Source organism: Emydura macquarii, unplaced genomic scaffold, assembly GCF_026122565.2.
Source record: "Emydura macquarii macquarii isolate MOO-44397 ecotype Brisbane River unplaced genomic scaffold, CSIRO-AGI_Emac_v2 contig_2768, whole genome shotgun sequence".
In the NCBI taxonomy this organism is placed as follows: Eukaryota; Metazoa; Chordata; order Testudines; family Chelidae; genus Emydura; species Emydura macquarii.
The window spans coordinates 41,741,032-41,767,295 of record NW_027132905.1 but is presented as its reverse complement, the minus strand read 5'-3'; the positions used below and the strand labels follow the sequence as shown (position 1 = coordinate 41,767,295).

General features: G+C 46.1%; 2 protein-coding genes and 1 long non-coding RNA gene across 4 annotated transcripts in view; all 3 read right to left on the bottom strand.

Annotated features, from left to right (window-relative positions):
- The window catches only part of SSU72 (SSU72 homolog, RNA polymerase II CTD phosphatase), a 57,727-nt gene extending 51,734 nt beyond the window's left edge, over positions 1-5,993 (bottom strand). The window contains exon 1 of the mRNA XM_067567231.1: positions 5,736-5,993. Within this exon, the coding sequence (XP_067423332.1) occupies positions 5,736-5,815 (80 nt within the window). The 5' untranslated portion in view covers positions 5,816-5,993. The remainder of the gene's footprint in view (positions 1-5,735) is intronic.
- A 1,047-nt stretch (positions 5,994-7,040) lies between these two features.
- LOC137165781 (actin-related protein T2-like) lies at positions 7,041-8,174 on the bottom strand. Of its 2 annotated transcripts, XM_067567230.1 has the most exons (2): positions 8,034-8,141; positions 7,041-7,973 (listed from the first exon to the last, which is right to left on the bottom strand). In XM_067567230.1, exon 2 carries the CDS (start codon positions 7,917-7,919, stop codon positions 7,041-7,043), a length of 879 nt encoding a protein of 292 aa, XP_067423331.1. In that variant the 5' UTR covers positions 7,920-7,973; positions 8,034-8,141. The 2 variants fall into 2 exon arrangements, with proteins under 2 accessions (XP_067423331.1, XP_067423330.1); XM_067567229.1 differs by having other exon boundaries at positions 7,041-8,174.
- Positions 8,175-15,030: 6,856 nt separating this feature from the next.
- On the bottom strand, positions 15,031-25,145 carry LOC137165780 (uncharacterized). Its single transcript, XR_010923490.1, has 3 exons — positions 25,097-25,145; positions 16,902-17,725; positions 15,031-16,783 (listed from the first exon to the last, which is right to left on the bottom strand). It is a non-coding gene; the product is annotated as an uncharacterized lncRNA (long non-coding RNA).
- Between the last annotated feature and the right edge of the window lie 1,119 nt (positions 25,146-26,264).

Genomic DNA, 26,264 nt, shown 5'->3' with positions numbered 1-26,264 from the left:
GTAAATGAGTTAGATCTCTTGCACTTAAGGCTTACAAACTAATAAAACTTAAAGAACATTTAGACTGTGATGCAAACTGACAAAAGTAAGGAAATAACTGCAGTTGCTATAGCACCTATTTTATGCCTATACACTGGAGGCTTCAGGCTCACTTTGATCCCTGTAATTTAGTCTTCCCTTCATCAGCTTATCACACCTTCATCATTCATTCCTGCATTCGGTATATAGATACACACACACCATGCCATGTTGAGATGATCCAATTTACAGTGCTGTCTATTTATAAGGTGGGTACAATCACGAATTGACAGTTCTCTGCCCTGAAGAATGTAGCCATAGAACATAACTTTGATCATTTACATTAATTTATATTCTTTTTTCACAATACCATTATAATGTGTCTTCATAAAAGGGAATATAAATCTGAAATATTTTTCAGTGTAGAGTTCTATAATTTGCTTTTTACACACACACACACACACACACACACACACACACACACACACACTCTATTAATCTACTGCAGTTTCACATACTGATACACATTATAGCGTAACAACACTATCACCAAATCCAGGGACTTTGATTTTTATTTATTTATTTATTTATTTGAAAAAAATTAAGTAAATGATTCAGAAGTATGATGCTGTGTACGCCACTAACCTATGTGACCATGGAATTTTATGACTTACTTTCATCCTCTCTTCCCCATTCTCCTACTGTTTGTTAGACTCAATTGTTGCATCTTGTCTTGGATTGACCCAACGTGCTTGCAGGAAAGGTCGTTTTACAAATTTGTACAATACTCAATATAAGTGATTCCTGATCCCAACTGGGGCCCTTGAGAACTGCCACTATACAAATAATAATTACATGATAAATTAATCAGATTATGAATGGATCAGATTCTTAAACTACAGAAAACCCATTCTTGTTAAGATTCTTCACCGACAAGTTGTAAGTCAAAAGTTATTCTTCCCCCTCCTCAAAATGGCCACTGCTCTTGCACAACTTTAAACCAGTTAAGGAGTGGCAAACTGACTCAAAGACCTTGACTTTGTCAGTGTATTGTAGACCCTTTTGTATTTAATTTACCTGATCCAAAAGAAAAAGGATAACATTCTACTATATTGTGCTTACATACACACATGCAAAGGCACTATCATTCACTGTGCAAATTCCCATAGCTAACTACCCTCTATAATTTTATGTAGTATTACTCAAATTTAAAATACAATGCAAGAGGACAAAATGTGTCATGTTGCAGCTGTATCTTAAGTGAAAACTATAAAAGTAATTACAACACAGGATAAGTAAAGTATAGCTGGTTACAGAAGAACATCTGGTTTGGCAACTTTTAAGACACCATGAAAGTGATAATTATTTGGCCAATATTGTTTTGGGGTTTTTTGTGTTTGGTTTTATATTTCAACATGCTACGTATATGCAGTAGTTTCACAGGTCTTGTGTTTGACTTTTGTATCATAGTGTTATGGTTTGGTATGGAAGAATTTAAAAGTAGCTGTAGTAAGTAGTGGATAAGGGACTATGTTGGGACATCGGGAAATCCATCAAAAAAACAGAAAGACGCTAGTGTTTGATCTTAGAGGACATCTGCAGCCATACAGAACAAAGAATGCAGAAAATATAGAGAGCTGACTCTCTGTAATGCATAATTGATAGCACAAAACTATAAAGAATGTCAGTTTGAGAAATAGTCTTAGCTAAGTTTCCAAACTAAACCATATATCCCACCACACATGGAATCCACTATGCTTCAATTTAAAAGGGTCAAGAGTTTATAGATTTCTCAAAAAAAAAAAACCCCAAAAAAACAAAAAAACCACCAAAATGCATCTTCAAATTTTAACTCCCTTTAAAAAAAAAGAAAGGAGAAAAAAAAAGGAAGGTGGAAGCAGATCTTTAAAATAAAATTGTCAATTTTGAATCATTCCCAAAAACTTAAGTTTCCATAGGCAATAGCATTGGTGGGGGGGGAGAAGTAGTGTACAATGTACCAGAAAAATGATTTTATTTGGAACTGGCATTTCTGAGTCCAAAAGAGACAAATATTGAGATTTTAGTCAAGGACAAGTTTTCAATTTTATAACCCAACCTGTCTGAAACACCTGATGATTTCATTTATTAAAAAAAAAAAAGATAAAGCATGATATGACCCAATTACTATAAACATACTGAAAAAGACCTCACTTAAAACCATGTATTAAAACTAACCAAACATACATTTTAAATTCAATAATGCTTCATACTTAAGTACACACCCAATAAGTCAAATATATTTCATCTAGATGCGTGCTGTGTAGAGGAATACATTTAATTTCATGTTTTATAGAAATGCAGAAATATTAAACTATTTTGTTTGGAGGTTTCTGAAGGAACATTATTGTTATAATAGAACTAACATTGAGCTAAGGTTTTATTAAATATATTGATCAGGCAGATCAGAAATATCAAACTGAGTACATTTTTAAGATTATTGCAGTAGTGAAATGTTTCCTCCATAAATTAAGAACTAGAATAAATAACATTGCCAAAGAAGTGAAAAAGACTTAACAAAAAAAACCTAATTTTTAAACAAAATTTATTCTTCATTTAAAAGACTATTGGTAAAGCCTATAAGAGTGAATACTGAAACTTGAGATAAAGGTAAATACTAAGAAAAGCACCTTAATAGGGTTTTTAACTGTATTGTGTTTCTGTTTCTCATTACAAATATTTTAAAATAAACTACAAACAGAATAAAGTTTTAGAACCACTCAGAGCACCACGTAACAGAAAGCTGTTGAAAGTATTTTTAGATTTGTCATGTAAACCTGTGCCAGTCGTTTCAAAGGGACAGTGTCCTGTATTATAAAACCTAATTTTGTCTTAGAAACTTTATAAAATGTAATATAAATGCCTCTCTGCTATTTTAAAATTACAGTAACAGTTTTGTTCAATTTAAACATTCCCCTACATTGTTTGATGCAATATTTAGATGCAGTATGCTTTGGAAAAACATGTAATGTACTGTCCGGCACAATCCCACATTACCAAGATGGACTGGATGATCAAGTAGGTATTGTCCATATCTGATTTAGCAGTCTATAAACCAGAAATTGAAGTTTACTAGAAAATGGATATTTTCCATTGTCCACATTAGTAATACGTAAAAAGCAAAACTGCATAAACAAACATAAGAGTGGCCATACTGGATTAGACCAATGGTCCATCTAGCCCAGTATCCTGTCTTCCAACAGCGGCCGGCATCAGATGCTTCAGAGGGAATGAACAGAAGAGGGCAATTATCGAGTGGTCCATCCCCTGTCGTCCAGTCCCAGCTTCTGGCGGTTGGAAGTTTAGGGATACCCAGAGCATGGTGTTGCGCCCCTGACCATCTTGGCTAATAGCTGTTAATGGACCTTTCCTCCATGAACTTATCTAATTCTTTTTTGAACCCACTTATACTTTGGGCCTTCATGACATCCCACAACAATGAGTTCCAAAGGTTAACTGTGTGCTGTGTGAAGAAGTAACCTGCTGCCTATTAATTTCACTGGGTGACCCTGGTGAGTGTGTTATCTGAAGGAGTAAATAACACTTCCCTATTCACCTTCACCACACCATACATGATTTTAATCGACTTCTATCATACCCGCCTTAGTTGACTCTTTTCTAAAAGAGCTCTCATCAAATGGAAGCTGTCCATACCCCTAATAATTTTTGGTGCCCTTTTCTGTAGGTTTTTCCAACTCTGATTTGTCTTTTTGACATGGGGCAACCAGAACTGCACACAGTAATCAAGGTGGATTTATTTAATGGTATTGATTTTTTTTGTCTTATCTATCCCTTTCCTAATGGTTCCTAACATTTTGTTAGATTTTTTTTTTTTGGACTGCTGTTACACACTGAGCTGGAGTAGTGAGAGAACTATCCACGATGACTCCAAGGTCTCTTTCTTGAGTGGTAACAGCTAATTTAGACACAATCCTTTGTGTGTCTAGTTGGGATTATGTTTTCCAATGTGCATTATTTTGCACTTATCAACACTGTATTTCGTCTGCCATTTTGGAAATGGAAAAAGTAAATTAGTTTTATAACTTACTGCAGTTTTAATGGTCTGAGGCATCATCACACAAGAAAAAACATTTTCATCAAGACAGTTGCCCTTTCATGCTGATTTTAAGAGGCTAACTATTAACTTGTATTTTTTAAAACCTAAGCTTTGTGCTAACAAGCTAAAAGCTTATTTGCAAGATCTAAGACCAATAAAAATGTTTTCGTGATTTTTTTTTTTTAAATCGGAACAGAACTTGCAGCATTGGGAACCTGAAAGTGAAAGTGACTTCATCCGTTTCCCTTGTAGGAGCTGAGAGAAATACAAAGAGTAAAACAGCACAATGTGAAAAGTATATTGCATTTTTAAAATTCCTTCATTTTAAATAACTGTTAGTGTTTAGTAACGGAAAAAGCAGTGACTGTTTACAACATTATGTTTACGGTATTATTGTCTCAGGAAGTTTCACAATGAGTTTGAATGTTAACATCGTATAGTGCCTTGGCCCAAGATGGCTGCCACCACTGATAGTGATATTTTATTGTTCACAAGCCATCTGTACTTTAAAAACCTTTTAAATGTATTCCATGGTTTATTCATAAATTTTCCTTTCACTTGATTTTAAACAAAGACCTAGGTCCCGTTCTTGTGCTAGATGAGGAAGATTCAACAACACACTTTCTGGCTAAACACTTTTTTCTCCTTCCTTTTGCTCTCTGTTTTTTCCACTCTTAACTAAGTGAAGAGTTGAAAATACTTCCAGACTAAATATGCAAGCGACCATATTCTTGACGGGAAAATTAGACATTCAGAGCTGAGTGGGCTATCCAGTTTTCCTCTAACAAGCCAGAGGGAAGGGGCTCAAGTCTCTGAACCCCTGCGGTGTACTTGGAGAAGGTGGATGATGCCGGGGCAGTTTGGTTTTAGCTTGCCCAACACCTAGAAGCTCTGGGTCTGCAAGGATCAGCTGCGGGGGAGGACGCGGGGGGAGGGGGGGGGGAGGTGATGAGGAAGGGTACACTGGCCGTTTTAGCTCTGGGATCAGCCCTAAAGCACAGGCCGACCTTAGAGGCACTATGGGGAGAACACCTGGTTATTTGGGACCGAGGAGCCGCCCGGGATAGGGCCTAGACTCGTGCCCAAGGAGGTTAAGGGCGGTCCTCGGGCACACACACAGCCTGGGACTCCAGCGAGGCTAGCGGCGGCGTGTCCCGATCTCCGGCGGGGAGTTGACTCGAACCCCCCAAATTTCAATACCGGGCCGGGACCGGCCAGAGACCAGCAATCTGGGCCACAATCTCACGGGGGGCCGGGTCAACCCTCGCCACTCCGGCCCCAGCGGGGCCAGTCCCAGGCCGCACGGGCCAAAGGAAGCGGGCGGGCGGCAGGGGAGCCCAGAGGCCAGGCCTGGGTGCGCAGAGCTGGGGGGAGGGAGGCTCGGTCGCCTGAGACTATCACGAGCTTTCCCCTCGCTCGCGGCGGGCGCTCATGGGAGAACGGGCTGGGCCCGGTGCGTGGGCGGGCAGATGGGGACCCGCGCCCGGGCAGGCCCCGGTGCAGAGTTGGCGGCGGTAAGCGAGGACTGGGGGGGTGCACCCAGTCCCGGGGGGAGGGGGAAGGGTCACGACGGGCAGGGCAGGCCCGGTCGGGGGTGGGGTGACAGGCGGGCCCCGGTTACCTAAGGATGTTGTGCGCCTCCATGCTGCGGTTCTGGTTGCTGGAGCAGACCACGGCCACCCGGAGCGGCGAGGAGGGCATGGCGGGGCGGGGAAGAGGCCCAGCTCCCCTCGGCTAGCGTGGCTCCCGGCTCCGGCCGTCCGGCTCCACCGACCGCAACTCACGTAAAATGGCGGCCAGGGCCCAACGACGGGCGGCGTCGAGAGAGACGTGTCACCAGAGGGGCAGCGCCGACCTGCTTCCCCCGAACCATAGAGACCGCAGACGAGCGGAGCTCTTAACGTGCCATCGAGAGGCGAGCCGAATGAGAGAGCGCCACCCCTCGGAAGGTCCGCCAGTCACAGAGCCGACGAAAGACGTGGGAGTTACACCATAGAGAAGGGCCGCCAGTCACACAGAGGGGAATGACAAGAGTGAGAGCGCCGCCCTAGTGGAGAAGGAGCGCCTGCCAGCATTCCGTCACCTGCCAGGGGGAGGAGTCAGAGAACGTACTCCAGAGCAAAGTGACTCTCGAGCAGAGGTTCGAATCCCATCTAGTCTCAGTCATAAAAGCCCACTCTGGAGCTGATGTGAAATGAGTTTGCTGGATCTTAGCCTAGTCCCTAAAGGGTAGGTGATATCATGAGGAAAAACCACTGGCATTAAGTGACAGTCTCAGCAGGAATTCTCTTTACAAAGTAGGGGCATGATTCTCCATTGCCCGGATCTTGACAGTAATTTACATCTACCATCCTAACATGGAGGCATTTGACACACACTTTGCATGGACACAAATGATTGCACAAAGTGCAAAGCCAGTGTGCAGGGAGGAGGAAGGAGACGGTGTGGGTATAATTCCTGCTTGGCAATTGTTGTGATCAGTTTATCCCCTGGAGCATCCGCATTTTAGGCTATAACTAACTAATCGCATTGATTCCAAGATGATGAGCCACCTTATAAATACAACAGACAGACAGGGTGGGTGATGTAATATCTTCTAATGGACAACTTCTGTTCGTGAAAGAGACAAGTTTCTGAGCTACCCTGGCCTCTTCTTCAGGGCCTGTAGCTATGTGTAACTCGAAAACTTGTCTCCTCACCCACAGAAGCTGATCAAATAAAATATATTGCCTCACCCACCTTGTCTCTCTAATATCCTGGGACCAACAGAGCTACAACAACATTGCAAAAATCACTTAACACATTTTTTCATATTTATTCAATCACCATCACACAAGTGGGTCATTCCTCCTCCCCCAATTAACGCTTTAATACAATTCTCAATGGTATCTGACACAGGTAAAATCCTGCCATGATATCAGTTCTCTTAAAAACATTTTCTGTGCACCACAGACGGTCCATATTCTTTGTAGTCCCAAACAGTAACCCACATTGGAACGAAGGATGCCAGGTAGGTAATGATGGAAGCTCCGATCCACACAGAGCACTTCCTGTCTGCCGATGCTACAATCCTCACAGGAACTCCTTTAGGGGCTTGTTGTTCTATCTCTTTAAACAGCCTCTCATCTAGTCCCTGGAAGAGGGATGATCCACCAGACAAGACCACATTGCCATAAAGATGCTGGCAAATATCCCCATCACACTTTGTAACACTGTTGGAAATCATGGTATGAAGCCCTGGGGCATCAATGCCAATGCTGCTTGGCGTGAAAAGAATTTCTGGTGCTCTGCAGAGGGGAAGACCAATTTTGATGGCATTTCCATCAGGCAGTTTATAACCTTTCAGGACCTCCTCTGAGTTCCTCTTAATTTCTTGGCTGGGATCTAGAGCCACATAGCAGAACTTCTCCTTGATGTCGTTCACCATATTTCTCTTGGCGCTGCTCATGATAGAATGGCCCCTTGCCGAAAGGAGCCTCATGAGGTATTCAGTGATATCCCTGCCTGCAACATCCAGCCTGGAAACAGCATGAGATAAGCAGTGTCCCTCGTAGATGGGCACTGTATGGGTAACTCCATCTCCACTGTCCATTACCATTCCAGTGGTACGAGCCGATGCATACAATGCTAGTGGAGCCTGGACAGATAGATACAGACCTGGTACCTTAAAATGCTCAAACATCAGCTCAGTTATTTTTTCTCGATTGTGAAGAGGATTCAGAGGGGGCTCACTCATTAGCACTGGCCTCTCGCTGGAGTCTATTCCAAGCTCACTTTCATAGATGTGTCTCCAGAGCACCTCCATGTCATCCCAAGCTGCAACTATGCCACGGTCAATAGGGTATTTTAAAGATAAGACCTCCCATTTGGACAGAGCTTCTTCTCCAACATAGTATTCCTCCTGGCCATCTCTAGGCACAGCTGCTTCCACTTTAGGATGACCAATCACTGAGGTAATGATCGATCTTGGTGCAGTCTTTCCTGCAATACCAGCTTTACACGACCCGGATCCATTGTCAAAAATCACAGCTGCGGTTTGTAAGATTTTTGGATCAAACATTACAGCAGGAAAAAAAGAATGAAGCTGCTGAGGTTGGCACTGAGGCTTGGTTTTTTTTTTTTTTTAAAGTTAGTGAAGTTAAGAACGTTCAAGGATAAATATTCTAGATTCCTGATGTCATAAAACAATAACAACACTGCATTGCAATAGTGCTTTCCATTCAAGCATCCTGAAGCTCTTTATAAAAAGTAGGAGAACATTATCCCCATTTTACAGATGGAAAACCAAGGCACGGAGGGGTTAACTAACTTCCCTGAGGTCACAAAGGATGCTAGAGACAGATCTAAGGGTAGAGCCCATGGTTCCGATCCTCTACTCTGACCCCTAGATCATCTGCCCTTCCAGAATCAGGAACAGAACCCTGCTTAGACATATTCTCTAGCTCAGCCACAGATTATGGGCACTACACAGGAAGTACTGTGTCAAATTCTCTGACCTGCGATATACAGGAGTCAACTAGATGATCATTAATGGTCTCTTCTGACCATCTATGAAACAAGAGTCATGATGTTCAGGCTCCTGCTCTGACTATATTGTCTCCCCGCCAATCCAAAAAGATAATAAGCATGAATTTGAAAACTTTGCCAGTCTGTTCATGGCGGAGCCTATATCGGACACGGTTGCAGCTATCTTTGTTTGCCTCTTAGGGATCCCTATCCAAGTAAAGATGCCAGGGGCAACACAGGTACATCTACAATAAATCAAAGCTAGGGCAGCAAAATCATTGTAGCATCAGACTGAATGTAAGTCCTGCTGGGTTTATCCCTCTCCTATATCAGACCTTTGTTCTGCAAAGAGATCTGCATGGATTTAGGGTGCCACCTGCACAGAGCTCTGGGGCGTCTAATTTAACTAAATCCAAAACAACATCTAGTCTGATAATTGTCAGCTTTGTAGGTAAGCAGTTCTTTGTAAGAACATAAGCCTGGCCATAGTGGGCCAGACAATCATCCAGCTATTCCAGTATCCAGTCTAACAGTGGCCAGCCCCAGATGCTTCAGAAGGAATGAACAGAACAGGGCAATTTTGTGTGATCCACCCCGTCATCCAGTCCCAGCTTCTGGCGGTTGGAGGTTTAGGGACACCCAGAGCAGGGGGTTGCATCCTTGACCCCGACACTCTTGGCTAATAGCCTTTGATAGACCGATGCTCCATGAGTTTCATTTCATTCTTTTTTAAATCCAGTTATACTTTTGGCCTTCACAACATCCCCTGGCAACGAGTTCCATGGGCTGGCTGTGGGAAGATGTACTTTCTTTTGTTTGTTTTAAACCTGCTGCGTATTATGGAGCAGTTCAGCTGTATTCATCTTGTGGACCAGAGCTAGTACTCCACTTCGGACTTCTTTCCAGTCGTGGGTTCCAGGACTAGCTGCCTCAAGAAGCAGTCATTTAAGGTGTCTAGAAATTTAATCTCTGCATCCTTCCTAAGGCGACATGTTCCCCGTCAAAAGGGGGAGCGTTGAAATCCCCCACTATTATTTTTGCATTTCTTGCCTTTGTAGCCTCTCGAATCACAATTGCCGTCACCATCCTGGTCAGGTGGTTGGTGGTATATTCCTACTGCTATACTCCTAGTCAAGCATAGAATTTCTATCCTTAGAGAATCTATGATATTGTTTGGTTCATTTAAGATTTTTACTTTATTTGACTCTGTGCTTTCTTTCATATATACAGCAAATCTCTCACCAGCACTACCTACTCTGTAGTTCCTATTTATTTTGTACCCTGCTATTTCCACATCCTCATTCCACCAAATTTCAGTTATGCCTGTTATATCAATATCCTCATTTAATGTGAACCACTCTAGCTCACCCATCTTAGTAGTTAGACTGCTAGCATTTGTATATAAGCACTTCTACATTTTGTCTATATTCAGAAGCTTGCTTTCATGTGTTGTATTTAAATGGGACTCTTTTACATTTGATCATTCTTCACTAGCTCCCACCTGTACTTTACCAACTTCTTTTCTATCCTCTTTACTATGCAATAGAGTCCTCCTTTAATAAATTCATCTCTAAGGGATACCTGCACCCCAACCACGTGATCCTCCACACCTGTTGGTTTAGCCCAATCCCATAGTTTAAAACAATCCTTTACAAGCTTTTCAATTTTACACGCCAGCAGTCTGGTTCCAGTTTGGTTCAGGTAGAGCCCATCCTTCCTGCATAGGCTCCTCCTTTCCCCCAAAATTCCCCAATATCCAATAAACCTACAACCCTCCTCCATCTTTACGCCCCCACAAAGTCCACGATTCTGAGTCTAGACAATTACTGCAATCCCTAAGATTAGTCGTCCTGTCATAGATCTGCCTTATTTGCGCAAACATTTGTTGATTTGGCTTTTAATTAGCACATGCACAACAAGAAGAGGAAGAACAAAGCCATTTCAAGCTCCATTAGAAACACAAGTGGGGGATAATCTGTATATAAGTCTTTGCCAAAAGGAAAAGAGACAACATTAGTCAAAGATTTTGGGGTAGATTTTCATAAATGGGAGTTAAGTATCTAAGTGCCATTTGAGCCTTGAAAAATCGACTTTTTCACTTTTAATTTTCTATACAAGTATTAAAAAAAACAAAAGAACACCAACTTCTTTTAAAGTGCTGGAGTGAATGCTTTCAAATTGAAAGGGACTCTCTTTCAGGCAGCTGTTGATCTTTATAAGACTAACAAACCTAGTATGAAAATAAATGTTTAATGCCTCATTGTTCAGTGAAGAGCTTTTATTTAAAACTTCCTCTACAGCCCACAACATTATGGTGAGTGTGAGAATCAGGAAGTGAAACTGATGAGAACAACTCCTGCTTGTTTACCAAAAAAAAAAAAAAAGTCTTCTTTTGGCTTTATGAATCTTGCTTCTGGTTGATTCTTTAAATCCAAAAAGGTCACCTAAATTGTCAGCAATGTATTGAAAGGGCTAAAGGCAAGCAGAAGGCTTTTGATGTCCCTGGGTTGCAATTCATGGAACAGGTTTAATCATTTATTGTCTCCCATCCAGTTGCTCTTAATCATTTCCTAAATAGAATGAGTGCTTTGCAACAGCACTTTGGGGGCACTTGTAATATCTTTCAGAGCTCTCCACTAATTCGCTGAGGCCTGGTACAGCACCTCTGCTCACATCCCTTATATGACTCTTTACCACATCATTTTGCCCCAAAATTATAAACACACAGACTTCTAAGTAATGCAGCATTTACAGTAGGTTGTAGCATTCAATTATAAATGTATTTGCAGTGTTGTTGTAGACATGTTGGTCCCAGGATAGGAGAGACACAGGGTGGGGGAGGTAATATCTTTTATTGGACCAGCTTGTGGTGGTGAAAGAGACAAGCTTTCAGGCTACACAGAGCTGTGCTTCAGGTCTGGGAAAGATACTTAGATTCAGTATGCCACAGCTAATTGCAAGGTGGAACAGACTGTTAAGCATAAGGAGTTAACTCATGTTCCAAGAAACCATTCAAGATGAAGTGGACAACTGACACCTCTACAGTCATAGGACAAGGAAGATTAGTGGATTCCAGATTGTTGTAAAGAGACATAAAACCAATGTCTATATTAAGTCCATGATTTTTAGTTTCTAGCAAAATTATGAAAGTTGATTTAGGAGCTTAAATTGGGGGTGCTGGGGAACAGTTTGCTGAATACACCAAGGCTACAGCAGCAGCTATGGGCCCGGGGTGTGATTCTCCCTTGCAAAATGATGTGTCCTTATGTGTGAGAAAGAGAGATTTTTAGTCTCCAAATCTTGAAACGCTCGGTCCCCAGCGTAGTGGAAAAAATAAGCAGCTCTGCCTCAGCTGTCTAAAGACCTCAGTAGTGCCAAGAAGGGGTGTTTTCATCTTGATGGGCGTTGTCTTTTTTTTTTTAATTTCCTCTTCATCAGCATCCTTAAGGCTCTGGAGTCAGACAACTCTTTTTCAGCATTCTCTCAAGTCAGCAGCTTGGGTGACGCTGATGAGGTTTTGGAAAGAGAGAGAAGCTGATCCCCATTCTGATTGGAAAGAGCTCTTCCAAAGAAACCCACGTGCATTTCTTCTGCATTTGCCCACCCACGCTAGGAAGAACTCATGCCCTCGGCCAGCAGCCATAGCATCACTGCCATTTAAAGCTCACAGGCAGGATTGTACAGGCAGATCCCCTCCGACTCGGATACATCTGGACTGAGCTCACAGCGGCTGGGAGTGTGAACATTCTTGTAGTTCTTCATCGATATGGCAGGTTCCATGCACCTCAGCATGCGGAGCAGTGTGGCAGCTGGGAAGGGGAAGGCAACACCAGAACATCTAGGACTATGGGGGAGAGGAGTGGGGCGCACTGGCCATTCTTGCCCCGGCTAGCGATGCACTGGTGGCCACAGGTGCCACTGCAGGACTAAACTAGGCTGCTGCTGTTCCACAGCATTGGGGGGGGGAGGAGGAGGAGGGATTCCTTCTCCTCTCCACCACAACCCCTACAGCCATCCCCCACATGCAGCCTCATTGCTCTCTTTGTGATTTGTAAAAGGACAGCTCAGCGCAACAGAACCAAAACCTCCACTCACAGGTCTGCATCCCAGCACCCAGTGAAGGCGGAGCGGGGAGGCCATGGGAGACTCCCACAGCTGGTCCAGCCCCTAATAGTATGATTAACCCCCTGTTAACCTTGTTATGACTGCCTTTATTGTGCATCTGGAAGCACAGTCTAGTGGTCAGAGCAGGGCACGAGGCGCCAGGATTCCTTGGTTAATTTCTAGCTCTGCCACAGACTCACCATGGGACCTTGTGCAAGTCCCTTTCTCTCTCTGGGGATGGCCACATGTGTATGAACATGAACTGGGCCCGAGCCATAAAGTTAACATCCCAAAGTTCAGGGTGTTTAGAGTTGGAGTTTTTGCTCAGCCCCATCTCTTTATTTACATCATCTATTAACATGTAGATGGCCATAGCAGACTTGTATGGCACCTTTAAAGCCACAGTAAATCTAGAAATCCCTGCAGAAGCTTGTGTCTGAAGCTCAGTCCATTTGTCTGGATGTGAGATGTTGCCGGCTGATCGACAAGGGTTTTGGAAAGCTGGGATGAAAGCTGCTTTGGAATGCATGTGCCATCTCCAGCCAAGTTACATCAAAGGGAAAATTTTGATGGATGGCAGTGTAAACATCTTCAAGGCAGGCTGGGTACAAACAGGTTTCCCTTTATCCCTCACTTTTCTTATTTATCTGATCAGCTCTGTAGATCTGCTGGAGCCGGAATCCTTAGGAAGTGTAGCTATCAGTGTAATTCTGGCCATTACGGGGTTCCCAGCTCACCTTTAATGCACACTTTGGCATTGTCTAATGTACACATTACACTGCGGGGGAGCAATCCCCCCGTCCAGAGCTCCAGAATGGTGCTAGTCAAAGGATGACGCTGCTATTGTCTCATTGAGTGCACATAGGTACCGTGGCTGGTTCTTGCCGTGTTATGATGCCCCATCATCAGTTTTCCATGGAACTGAAGGGCTGTTACAGCTCTCTCTCTCCTCACCACTTCCCTGAGCAGATGTTCTTCCACAGCTCACTAAAGGGCTTGGCCTTTTTATATTCCAGGCATGCAATCCCAGACACTAAATGGGAGCGTCTCAGACAGCAAAACTCAGCGTGCAATGGACGGCACACCCAAACCGCACCCAGAACAAGTCTGCAAGGAGGAATCAGGGCCAGCATTATGAGGGCATGTGATAGGATTTACAGATTCAGGCCTCTATCCTTTCTCATGGGAGTAACCCTTTCTCTGGCAGTGCCCCCCCAGACTTCCTGCACCAGAGCTGCAACATGAGGAAGCATTACTCACATTAAATGGCAGCTGTCAGGCAGACACCACAGAAAGTCCTAGCAGTTCCATAGCTATCTACCCACTCTTGGGGGCGGTGTAAGGGGGGGTTGCAGGACTGGGTCCTTTCTTCTATAGTGTCTTGTCTCCAAGGATTTGGACTTTACTTATACTATTAAAACCACCTGACCCCCTGTGTGAGGTAGAAAAAGTCCAACCCTCTCCACTGTACATTGGAGCAAACTGAAGTTAAGCGACTCACTCACAGGGAGCCCATGGCAGGGGAAAAACCCAAGAGTTTCAATTCCCAGCCCCCGATCAAACTCCTAGACAAGATGACGTCCAGGAGAAATGTGCACAGAAAACCTCTGGGTACAGGATATTTAGCACAGCTGTTAGTGAGACCAATCACTTAGCTGAGGTTTCCCCCACAGCATGGGTCTCTCTTTCAAGCAGGTTCCAGAGGTGTGGGGGAGAGTTTTGCCATTTTGGATCCATCCCACCCACTCTCTCCAGCTCCAGCTCCCTTTTCTAAACATGATTCGTAAGCCAAAACCTCCCCAGCCAGGCCCATTGTTATTCCGAATTCGTTTGATTTGATTTCCGTTTCAGAAATACCGAACAAAGACAGACGGGCAATTCACGCGGGAGCCTGGCACTGAACTAGACACCCGCCCTGCTTCTTGGCAGCTTGCCATTTGGGTCTCTTTCTGGGCTGCTGTCTTCACTCTAGCCTTCATGCCATGGAGGCCGAAAGTGTCCACTGGGCTCAGTGCGGCTGGCATTGCAAGCAGACGACCCGCGTTTCCTTTGTCCCACAACTCCTACTCGTCCTCACATGCACCGTGCTAGGCAGTTCCTCCCTCACATTCAGAGACTTAGCTGGCCTGATTCCCAGTTGTGCTATGGTCCCTTTGTGTCCTTCTGACAGCAACACAGGGCCTGAGAGTGGGCAGAGGTGGCCCCCACTGAATACCCCCTGTGCAGAGGGGGGGGGGGGACGGAGACGGACGACGGACGGACTCCTCCAGCTGGCATAAAACTGACCTAAGGACTCTGAACTGGTCTTGCTCCCAACCCCTGGCCCAGGGGTGAATCAGGGACGTGGGAATGCACTTCACTACAGTGGAGGTTTCCAAATCCAGCAAGGAGATTTAGACACATCTTCCATTAAAATGAAAGGGAGATGCACTTAAATCCCTGTGGCAGTTGAAAATCTCAGCATACAGCTAGCTATTCCCTGTTTCCCAGGGCCCACAGGGGACAATAGAAAGGAGGGTCTAAGTCAGAGCAGCCCTGAGGCTGCTCTAATACACAATGGGAGCTGGCAGGCCCCTGGATTGCCCCAGGTACATGCAGCCCAAAGCAGCCTTCAAACTATTTGATCCCCTCCACCATCTTTACCCTGCACCCTGGAGTAACTGAGAATCAGGCCCGTCATGTCTCCCCTACCTTATCTGTGGCCCAGCCAAGCAAAACGTATTAACCTCTCCCCAACTTGGTCCCCAGCTCCTCACTCATCATCGTCTGAAACCTACCTCCGCCCTGTCAATATCATCCTGACTCCAAGGTGCCCAGACCCAATGCAAGTAAATCCTACCAGCCAACAGGAGGCTCGTGGGCCTGCCTCTCTCCACGGCCAGCTGCAAGTCAGACAAGAACTTGATTTAAATCCCTGTGTTCTGTTGGCTTGGGGTGGGAGAGCAGGCAGCTTGAAATTCACATATAAATGGGAGGAAAGCAACATATTGCGATTCCTCCACCAACTGCCTGTGCTGGGGGGAAGCGACTCTCTTGGTGAGCTCTACCTTCCTGAGATGATTAAGAAGCAAAGGAGGGCTAGGATGCACTCAACTACTTCCCCAAGAAAAGCAAGATAGTCATGACCCCAGGGTTAGTACCAATGCTGCTCTAGCTGATTTCTCAGCAAAGAAGCAGGAGGCGAAAAGTACATCACCTGTTGGACTTTTTAAATGGTAAATCCTGTGCAGAATCCAAGACCCCTGTATCAAGCAGACTCCTACACTTGTTAGCTACCGTGTGATCCCTTACCTCTTTTCACACAATCTCAGTTGTTCCCCCTTTTAGAACATGCCCCCTTTCTCTTAAGCTGTTCTTCACCTCCATTGCTCATATAACATCCTGGGGCCGCCAGGCGCACATGAGTCTGCCAAATCAGCAGGTGCAAGCTCTCCATTAATCATAGCACTTTTCAGCCACCATTGCCTTAAAAAAAACCCAAACCTAAAATCAACAGTCCAGGCAGTCCCGACAGTTGTGTTATGGTTTCGGTGGAGGGCACTGGGGCCTAGGGTTGCAAAGTACCAGGAGGGACATGGTGAACAAAGAGTATTAATAGACACAAGTAGCTGCAGTTAAGGGAAGAAATGAAATCAGCTGGTTGTAATCTTGATCAATGTCTGTAATTAGACTGCAGTGGCACACACAGACTCCGCCATCTGGAGAGAACACAAATGCTAACCTAATGAGGGGTTTTCATCAAAAATTAAAAAGGAACCAACTCCAGAGTTGTTTGGGAGAATTTCTGCCTTACCAAATGTGTACATGTGTATCACGAAGAGAAAACAAACGGCAAGCTCTTGAGAAGCTCTCAGGGAGTTGCTAATTCCTTTCATAACCTCCTCAAAGCATCCAAAAGCTACTTGAGCTTAATCAAGCACCTCTCTTGACCGCAGCTGTTTTCTTAGCATTTCACACAGAAGGCAGGAGGATGTGTGTCAATTGGGGCTGGATGTCTCTGGAAAGCTGAGTAGGGGCAATGCCACGGAAGCGCTAACTACATCAGCAACCCATCTGCAGCTAGACCAGCTTCGCCAGCAGCACTACCAAAGGATGCCCTGCTGCAATCATATCTCACGAGTTTGGGCTGGGCTGGGCAGGTCAGCCCTGGGAGGGACGGGAGAGAGACCCCCTGCACCCCAATCATATCTCACGAGTTTGGGCTGGGCTGGGCAGGTCAGCCCTGGGAGGGACGGGAGAGAGACCCCCTGCACCCAGAGTGCTGCAGGAAGTGTGGTTGGCGATGATTCAATGATGATTCACCCCGAGTCCACACTGAAATCGTTCTCCCCACCCCCATAAGGGTGGGGCTCTGTGCTGCTGGCGGGGTGTTGTTCAGAGCAGACAGACACCCAGGATCCTGACCTTTTACTGTCACCACACCCGGTGACGCTTATCAAGATTCCACACATGTTGTTTGCCTACATTGCCCACGCCGCTGTTTATGCCGAGTCTGAGTCCATGCTCACAGAAGCCTCCGTGGGCTTTGGGTCAGAGCCTTGAGGAGGACTTCACTCTCCAGGCCTGTCAAGCCAGGTGTGCTATAATGCACGTTAATCATTCAGAAACAGAAAAATGCCTCCCCCCCCCCCCCATCTGCATCCTTTCACCCAGCCTCGTTTTCTTTCAAAACAAAGCTCTCTCTGCAGCAGTTTGTTCACCCAAGGCCAGAGTTACAAAGGTACGTAGGTGACTAAGTTCCTTTGTGAACGTGGCTCCATTCCTCCTCAGCAAGGGTCTTTATTCAGCTCCTGCCATCCAGCCTTCAACCGAATCGTTGATGCAGCAAAACACAGCCCTGCCTCGGGCTGTTCAGGATTTCTATTCCCTGAGTTTGTTGACACACATTTATGCACCAGACAGCCTCTCCCTGCATATCCATCCAGAGATGGGCCCAAACTGCAAGCTGAGCTCCAGATCCACACTTCGCTCCAGCCAGAGGCTGTCCAGGTTTGGGGGTTGCTGTGGAGAGAAGAGGCAGATGTGAAGTTTGAATCTGAACTTTGTCAAAGTCTGGGGTGGGGAATCCAATCGCTTCCCAGAGTTTGGGTTAGCCCATCATATAGACATAGGGACCAATGGCTTGGACTCCTCCAAAAGATGGGTGGGTCTGGATCCCAGTTTTTGGGTCCGATCCATTTCTAGACCCTCCCGGAAGGATCTGGAAAAAACGCACCGTCTCCTTGCTCGTGCACTCAAATAAAAGGCTGTTGCGGGAACCAAATCAATGCATTCTGCCAGCATCCAAGTCATGCGATGAAGTGGATGGCACGATTCTCACACAGAGTGTCTGGGATTTAATAACTATGGTGAATGGATTATATAGCTCCCTTAAAACGGCGATCCAAAGAACAACAAGCCCTTTCTCTTTTGGAACAACGATCCCTAAGGAAATAAAGATTGGACTGTACCAGGAGTTGACTCTCAGTCTGTGGGAAAACCCCAATGGGAAAAGGTTAGAAGCTGCTATATGCGGATGACGTAGCAATAAAGGCGTCCTCAAAAGAGGACCTAGAGGAAACAGTAAACCAGTGTTATGACCATTGGGTAATGGTATGCAAATAAGCCTCGGACTATGTGCAATAAACTGGCAAGTCTTTCTCAGGGCAGAGAAATGGTTTACACTAGGGGCTCATCTACATGGGGACACTCAGGAAAATTAATCCAGATTAACTAAAGGTGTGATTGTAAAGGTTAGGGTTTGTCTACACATGAATATTAATCTGGAATAAAGTAGGATTTTAATTTAAAGTGGATTAACTCCATGTGTGGATGCACCTATTCCAGAATAAGAATGTCCACACATGCAATTAATCAGGAACAACTCTTGTTTATTTTTACTCCATTAATCTCTCCATCCAAAATCCCTGTGGCTATTCTACTGACCCAGAAAAACCACAGCCAAGAGAATTTGCATTGTAAAATCTCTGGGGCAGAGTATATGTTTTGCTCTAGGTTTGTAATGCACCATGTAAATGTACGGTGCTGCTAATGTATGCTTAATAAAGCAATCATAAATAATAATAGTCACTAGCTTCTCAAGCAAGTCCCTGTATTTGGTCCCAAATATGCCTCATTCAAACACTATGTTCACAAGTCTCTTTCCATCTGCCTGTCAGTGCAGACTAGGTCATCCACTAGCTTGTCTTATAAAACAATCATCCAGCGTTCAGACGTTTCTGATCAACACCCTCCGACAGGCAGTTTTAGACGTTGTTGCTTAAGGTTCTTTTTTAACAGTAGATGGCAGCCAAGTGTCACAGTGGATGCAGGCAGATGGGTACAAAGAGATGAGGCTGACTGGCTACATTTGGATCCTGATCTGAATTCCCCCCAAATTACAAGCAGCTTGGGTGTGGGATCCTGGATCAGCCCCATCTCTGTGTTTGAGGCCAGGTGATTCCCTTGCTTGGATCCCTTTACATTTAAAACAATAGCAGATGCCTCCCTCTTTCTCACTGGTGCCTGGCATACTGTTCCAGGTTCCAGCTGCAGGCATTTAACAAGGGAAAACTCCCTCGCCTCTGCAGTGAAAGAGGTTTCAACAACAATGAGCAAAACTACCAGGATCGTCTGGGTCCCCACTGAAATGCACTGGGCCCAATGGGCGTCTGCATGGAGCTAGAGAACAAATTATCACAGCCCTCCTCACTGGGGAGAACCAGTCAGAGCTTGTCCTCAATCCCTTTCTATCTTGGCCCTTCATCACCTCTCTCCCTTCTCTTAGCTTTGCTTCTGCTGCTCATTGCTGTCTCGCCTTGGGCCACAACACCACAACTAGCTGTGTTGCCCTTCCTGGAACAGCGGAGTGGCCAAGGATTGAATGGACCATGGGGACTTAAATGCCCCTCTCAATCCTAGAGGCGGCCCCTCCAGGGCAGGATCACAACACACTGGCAGATCAGCATGCGAGAAGACTGCCCTGCCACTCTCCATGTTGTCCCAGGGGACAGACAGTGGCCTTTGATCTCCAGGGTTGGCAATCCAGAGATCAAATCCACACACAGGAGTCATAAAGGGGAGTGGCTGTGATTTGAATTCAGACAGACCTGGAGTAAAAACACTGGTTCTTTATGAAAGTGTGACCTGGAGGCGATCACCCCATGCTCCAGGCCCACCCTGGGCCACACGCCAGGGGCCGGGTGCTGAGCTGATGAGTTGTTAAATATTTTCCACTCGAGTGGTGTGCTGATGAAAGGTGACGAATAGCTGCCCAGCTCCCTAGATGATTAGTGTAATTGGAGGGAAGGAAATGGCGGTGCCAGAGGAGATTATACCAAGCAGGTTCCTGCTTCCCAGCTCCCTATGTAATTATAATACAGAGGGTGAGCGAATGCTCATCACTCAAGAGCTCCCACTGATGCTTTTTGTGCTGAAGCTCGCTGCAAAGTTACTGTGCTTCATCCCAGCCAGGAGAAATGTCTGGACACCATTTCCGGCCCCACTTATCCCATCCCCTCCTTCTCTGGCCTCCCAATGACCAGAATGAATTTTGCATGCAAGAGGCCATGATGAATCAGCTGCTAAGAGCTCTGGGAAGAGCTGTGTAGCAAAATCAATTTGCCAATAAAATAGGTGCAAATTAAAGAATGGATCCAGTGGGGTGCTGAGCACTTCCTGCTTGGGGGGGGGAGGAGGAAGAGGGTGCTAAGCACCTTTCACTCCCACTGAGTTCAAAGGGGCTTTAAGGCACTCATTCTTTGCAGGACTGGGCCCTCCATCACTTTTGGAGGGTTTTATAAATATATTAAAATGGGGACTCAGCGCCTTTGTACCTTGTAGCCAGCTTGAGAAGAGGTGGCTGGGGCTGGTAATTAACAACTCTGATTGACTGTCCGAGGGCATCAGCTCCCCAGTTTGTGCGTGGAGTAGCTGCTCTCTTGCTGCTCCATGCAGAGCACAGATAGAACGTCATGCTGGAACCTCCTTGAGCTATCAGAGCGTCTCTCTCACAGAGACGGTCTCTGTGATATCCTGGCCACAGCCCCTCCTGAGACCCATCCAGGACTTCAAAACAAATGAAGGACGGCTCATCCCAAAGAATCTATCCAAGGCTCTGCACTCAGCTCGGTGCAGGGTGAGACAAGATTTGCGGCACTGTAACCCGTGTTGTGTGAATACTCATGCAGTGTAGATGCAATCCAGATCCCTGGTTAGTTCTGTACCCTGCCCTCCTGTCTCAGTGCTTTGATTTAAATAACGTTTGATTTAAGGGTTTATTCTGGTAACTTTTACATTTGTTATTTTGCGTATTTTGCCTGTAAATTAACAGTCTGTTATTCGCTAAATCTCTATCCATGGAACAAATAATCAAAGTGGCAGTGCCTACTGCAATCTAGTTTCTTTGAGGAAAGGTCTGCATTCTTCCTGCAGATAAGTCTCCCACTGATGCTACTGATTTGTAAATAGACCCAATAGTTGAAATCAATGGGGAATTCTGCTTACATTGATGGTACAATATGGCCATACCAAGAACTGCAGAGTTAAGCCACAGGCAGTTGGGGGCCCACTTGAACCCCAGAAATGGCATTGGGTTTAGTGTTTTAGTAATTAATTATTATATGGGTTTGTTTTCTTGTGCCCTTAATCCACATATAGCAAATCCATAGGCTCCATAAAACAAACCACCAGCTTCTCAGCAAAGATTTAATAGCAGGGGCTCTGTGGTGAGGGCATAGGTTACTAACGTTTCATTATTTCTTCACAAAATACACACCACCAGCTAGCAGATCCCTGGGTGAGCCCTAAAATAGACTGATAGACTACTGCATTAAGAAGCATCATCGGTCATTAAAAACTGAAACCATTGTCCCAATAAACACAGAGAGCAATGCATTAACCTCCCTTTCTGTGGCCTTTGTTGCTAACTCATCAGGCTGAGGGATCTGCAGTGGAGCTCCCGGTCATTAGTATGAATTAGCAGGGTCCTACTGCGGTTGTACCAGTGTTTGGTGGGGAAACATAGTCCGGTTTATGTATGCTGACCTAGGGCTGTCTTCTGTTCTCCCTTCGCCCCCTACTGCAAAGAGAAAAGGGCAAAGGCAGTGCCAGAAGAGGAGTCTAAGGTTTGATCCTTGAGGGACTCCAATCCACTTGTATAGATTCTCAAATGGAGATCAGAACATACATCGGAGAAGGTCTATATCACTTGGGGACGCGTAGGCTGGCTTTCCCAGCATATAGAAGAAGCAGGAATCCAGTGGGGTAAATCCAGGAGGAGCCTGTGCCCAGTTACACGCACACCCTTTGTTTTGCTTTAGTCCCAATCCAAGGGGAATAAAGACAATCAGGTCAGCTCAAGACAGAAGAACCTCCTATCCTCCTCCCCAAAGAAACCCAGCAGCAACCATGACAAAAAGGGCTTGTTCATCCCCCTCCCAATCGCAGAAGGGATGGGGAGGCTTAAGAGCTGCTACCAGCTTACACAACTCCTAGACCTATCAGCCTATGCCTGATGCAGAACCATTCCAGCTGCTCTAGAACGATGGAGCTGTGGGTCCTTGGGCAGATTTAACTTTATTCGTATTTTACATGACAGAGGCAGAAGATGCGTTGTCACGTCAGCAGCAGCCCGGCTGGTATCAAACTCCCATGTCCCTGTGCAGCGATGGCCTTCCACACGCTCCACCCTTCGTGTGCTGTCATTTTTACTGCTCGACCCCTGAGGCAGGAGTCGTGGCTAGAAACATGGGCTTCCATGAACCATAGGTTCCTTGAGCAAAGAGCTTCTCTGGCAGAGGTGTCCCAGGAGACAAGGCATGCAGTGTGCCTTCACCTTTCCCCAACCGGGCTAGAAAGCCATTGGGGGGACGCTGGTGATTAATAATGCACATCAGCTGTGTGGGGGAAGGATGGGAAAGTCACCTGAGCAGAACAGATACAAAGATCAGTGTCATGCTGTGTGGAGTGGCTCACGACCATGAGTGCCGTCCGCAGGGCAGCTGGGCAAAAATCCAGGCAGACACCTCACACTGAGGGTATGGTCTATAATTAGATTTCACCAACCCAGTACCATGTGTGAACTCCTGGATCACTGTAACTGTCTTACCCTGGAGATACAGACAGTCCCCTTGGGCATTCCAGTCTCTCTCATGCCCCAGGCAAGCTGGACTTAGTGACAGCTGATTGCTATACACCAAAAATCACAAAAGGTTCACGTTACTCCCAGTCCCTTGCCCCACGTCAATTTATGCGTTAGATCTCACATCAAAGACAACGCCTGTAGCCAGCCCTGCTTCCACGGGAGCAGGGTCAGGCCCTACATGAGACTCCAAACAACATGGAGTTTATCTGGGCCCAGGGCTCCAGAGAGGAGGAGTCAGGTTCACGGAAATCCACCACAAAGCCATTCCACTGGCTGACACCTACGATCCCACTGAGAGCAAAAGAGAAAACAGCGGAAGAGATTTTTCGCCTGCCCTTTCGAAAGAAATCAAACTGTCCAGGGATAGGGACAAGGCAGCACACCTAGTTCAAATGAGCTCTTTGCAAGAGCTTACTGAAGATTGACTTTACAGTCCAACCTCTTTGCCCATCTACCTCCCCTACCCTTCCTGAGCTAGCTGGTCACTTGTATCGGTTGGTTCCAAACCGGAACGTAGCTCTCCATCTCCTGTGGGGTCAGGGAGGACACAACCAGATGCTATGTTGCCCTACCAGCTCCCATGCTCGCTGATCCCAAGTCACTTCCAACCAGGGAAGGAAGCCAGCCTGGCCTGCTCCGAAACAGGCTTCTGCTTTGATTAAGGGGGAACTGATTCATGTTATTGCTGCTCTTATGAAATTGCAGCTCTTTAACAATTGCAATAAACAGAGGCCCGGGTTATGTACCCTGGTCTGGGCTGCCCTAGTGCAGCAGCACAATAAATTAGCGGGCAAGTTGTTATTAAACGGAGAACTGCTCTAGATTGCATTAGGAATCTCTCCAGCTATCTATATTTTGTTTACGGGGTCTCTCCCCTGTGTACTCACAGTGCACTCAGAAAGCCAGTTATTGTTAATTAAATACCATTTGATTATTAAAAAAAGCGGGAACGATTATGAATTAAAACCCCGTGTCAGTGATAAACCTAACTGGCTGCTAATTAACTCAAAGCGACAGAACCCATAAATGTCTCATTACATCCTTGTTTGTATATCACACTGTTATGAGCCTTTAATCAACTGGAAAAAAAGAAGCCAAAGATGCCTCTTGGCATGCCTAAAAAAAAAAAAAAAAATCAGAAGTGTGTTGGGAAAAGGGTATCCGGAGACTTTACTAGATGGGGAGAACTCAATTACAAGGGACCCAAACATACTGAAAGGAGCGAGGCCCCACTCACTGAGAACTCCTTACATCAAGACACTGAGACTGGGTAACTGCAGCTCAGACACTCTGGAAAAAGGCCCTTTTACACCAGAATGACCGTGTCCACCTAGGGTTATACCAGTAGAACTAGATCGGTCCGACTCCGTGGTTCTCAAACAGTTTACCACTGTGGGCCGTACATGCGGCTGTGTGTGTGTGTGTGTGTGTGTGTTACGTGGGCCACCTCCACACAATGTACACACCACCCTGCTCAGTCAGGCACATGTCCCTCGCCGCCTGTTCCCAGACCATCGGGGGTAGGGGTGATCCCACCCACCGAGCCCTGGGGGACCCTAGCTGGGAAGCCACCCACGGGACAAATTCCCACCCCGCACCAGCTCTCCCACCAGAGACGGGACTTACAGGGCAGCTGTGCTGGCTGTGAGCTCCAGCTCTGGACATGGCCAGCAGGGGACAGGCAGGCGGGCACTGTCTGCTGCAGGAAGACCAGGGCGCGCTGCAGCCTGGAGCCTGCTCATCACCCCCAGAGGCAACACGTAGCTGTGGCTAGTGGGGGAGCACACTGCCCTCCCACCTCCAGACGCCTCTGGCATGAATGCCCAGAAACAAGGAGACAGCGCTCCTCCTGGCAGCGGTGCTTTGTCATCCCCTTCTCTTGCCCCTGCCCCATCCCCTCTCCTCTCCGGTCTCTCCCCATCCCACTCCCCCACCCTCTCCACACTGTCCCCTCCCCCCTTTTGGGGCCAGGGTCATCTTTCTGTCCTGGGTGAGGCCTGTGCAGCACCTAGCACAAAGGGGGAGGAGGGAGGGGGCGACAGACCCTGGTCCAAGCTCCTGGGTGCTATGATAGTACAACTAGTAATGAAAAAAATGAAACCAGAGCCTAGGTGCAAACGGACAGCCTCTGCCATACCCTACCTACTGCACACATGCACGCACACCCCCATTTAGTGTACAAACTTACCCCTGCCCACTTCTAGCTTTTGCCTTTTTGCTGGTAATTAACAAACAGACCTCAACCTCACCTTCTCAAGGTTTCCTCCAGGGAAACTCATCTGGTTTCAGCCCATAGTTCTCAGAGAGAGCCTCTCCCATTCCTTATATCCCTTGGCTGGAGCTAATCAGACCCACCTGATCTAGTGAGTCAGCAATAAAACTTCTGCAACTCAGCACCTGTCACTCTAGGTGTCAAACACAGCTTGCATCTCCATCCAGGAAAAGCAGAGGAAATGATTGCAGCAGTGAGCATCTGCCTCTGTGTTCCCATGTCTCTTTCTCTGGCTGTATTGGCAGCAAGCTGGTTCCTTATTTACAATGCTGCGAAGAAGCCGCGCTGTGATAACATTACTATTCTTGCACAACATGTGCCCAGAGCAACTAAAAATACCCCGTTAGCATGGGCGCTGCTCCCCTTCTTGTAAGCAATCAAGAGATTTGGTTCTTTCCTCGCAGCCTGGGTCCATAAACTCATGCCACATGTGCTTTGAAACCTCAGAGGGAAATGCACAAAATAACCCCCTTCAACCTTCCATCGTGACAAACGTTGCCATCCTTGCTAATGATCCCAAAGAGAAGAGATGGTCAAAAGAGATCACAGCAAAGCTCCCATTTGCCACCCAGGGAACTATCCATGCTGAATGTCAGACGACGTGTGGGAATTGGGGATGCACCGGCCCAATCTCTGATGAAGAAGGATATGTACAAGAGGGGAGGGGAACTTGAATGGAAGTTTTGCTTGAGTAATGACTCAATATTGCCAACTCCCAGAGCTCAAAACTTGAGATTCAGGTCCCCAAAAGCATGAGGTTTTAAAAAAATATGTTTTAGGTTCTTTGTAATTATCTTCTACTTTCTAAGCCATTAGGATGCACTTGGGTCACGTTTTCAAGCTTCCTTCTGGCCACATCTACTCTGCAGCCAGGGGTGTGATTTGCAGCTTTGCAGACCTAGCTGTGTTAGCTGTATTCCAGCCGGCTCAGGAAAAGCAGAAGTGAGGATGCAGCAGCATGGTCTGTACAAGCATGTACGTTCCCAGGGGCGTCAAGTGGGCTTGTGCAGCCTGTACTGCATCTTGCACCGCCATATCTTCACTGCTATTTTTAAGTGAAGTAGCTAGTTTAAAACTAGCAAGAACAGCTACACAAGCAGCAAATCACACTTCTGGCTGCAGCTGAGACGTAGCTGCTGCAACCA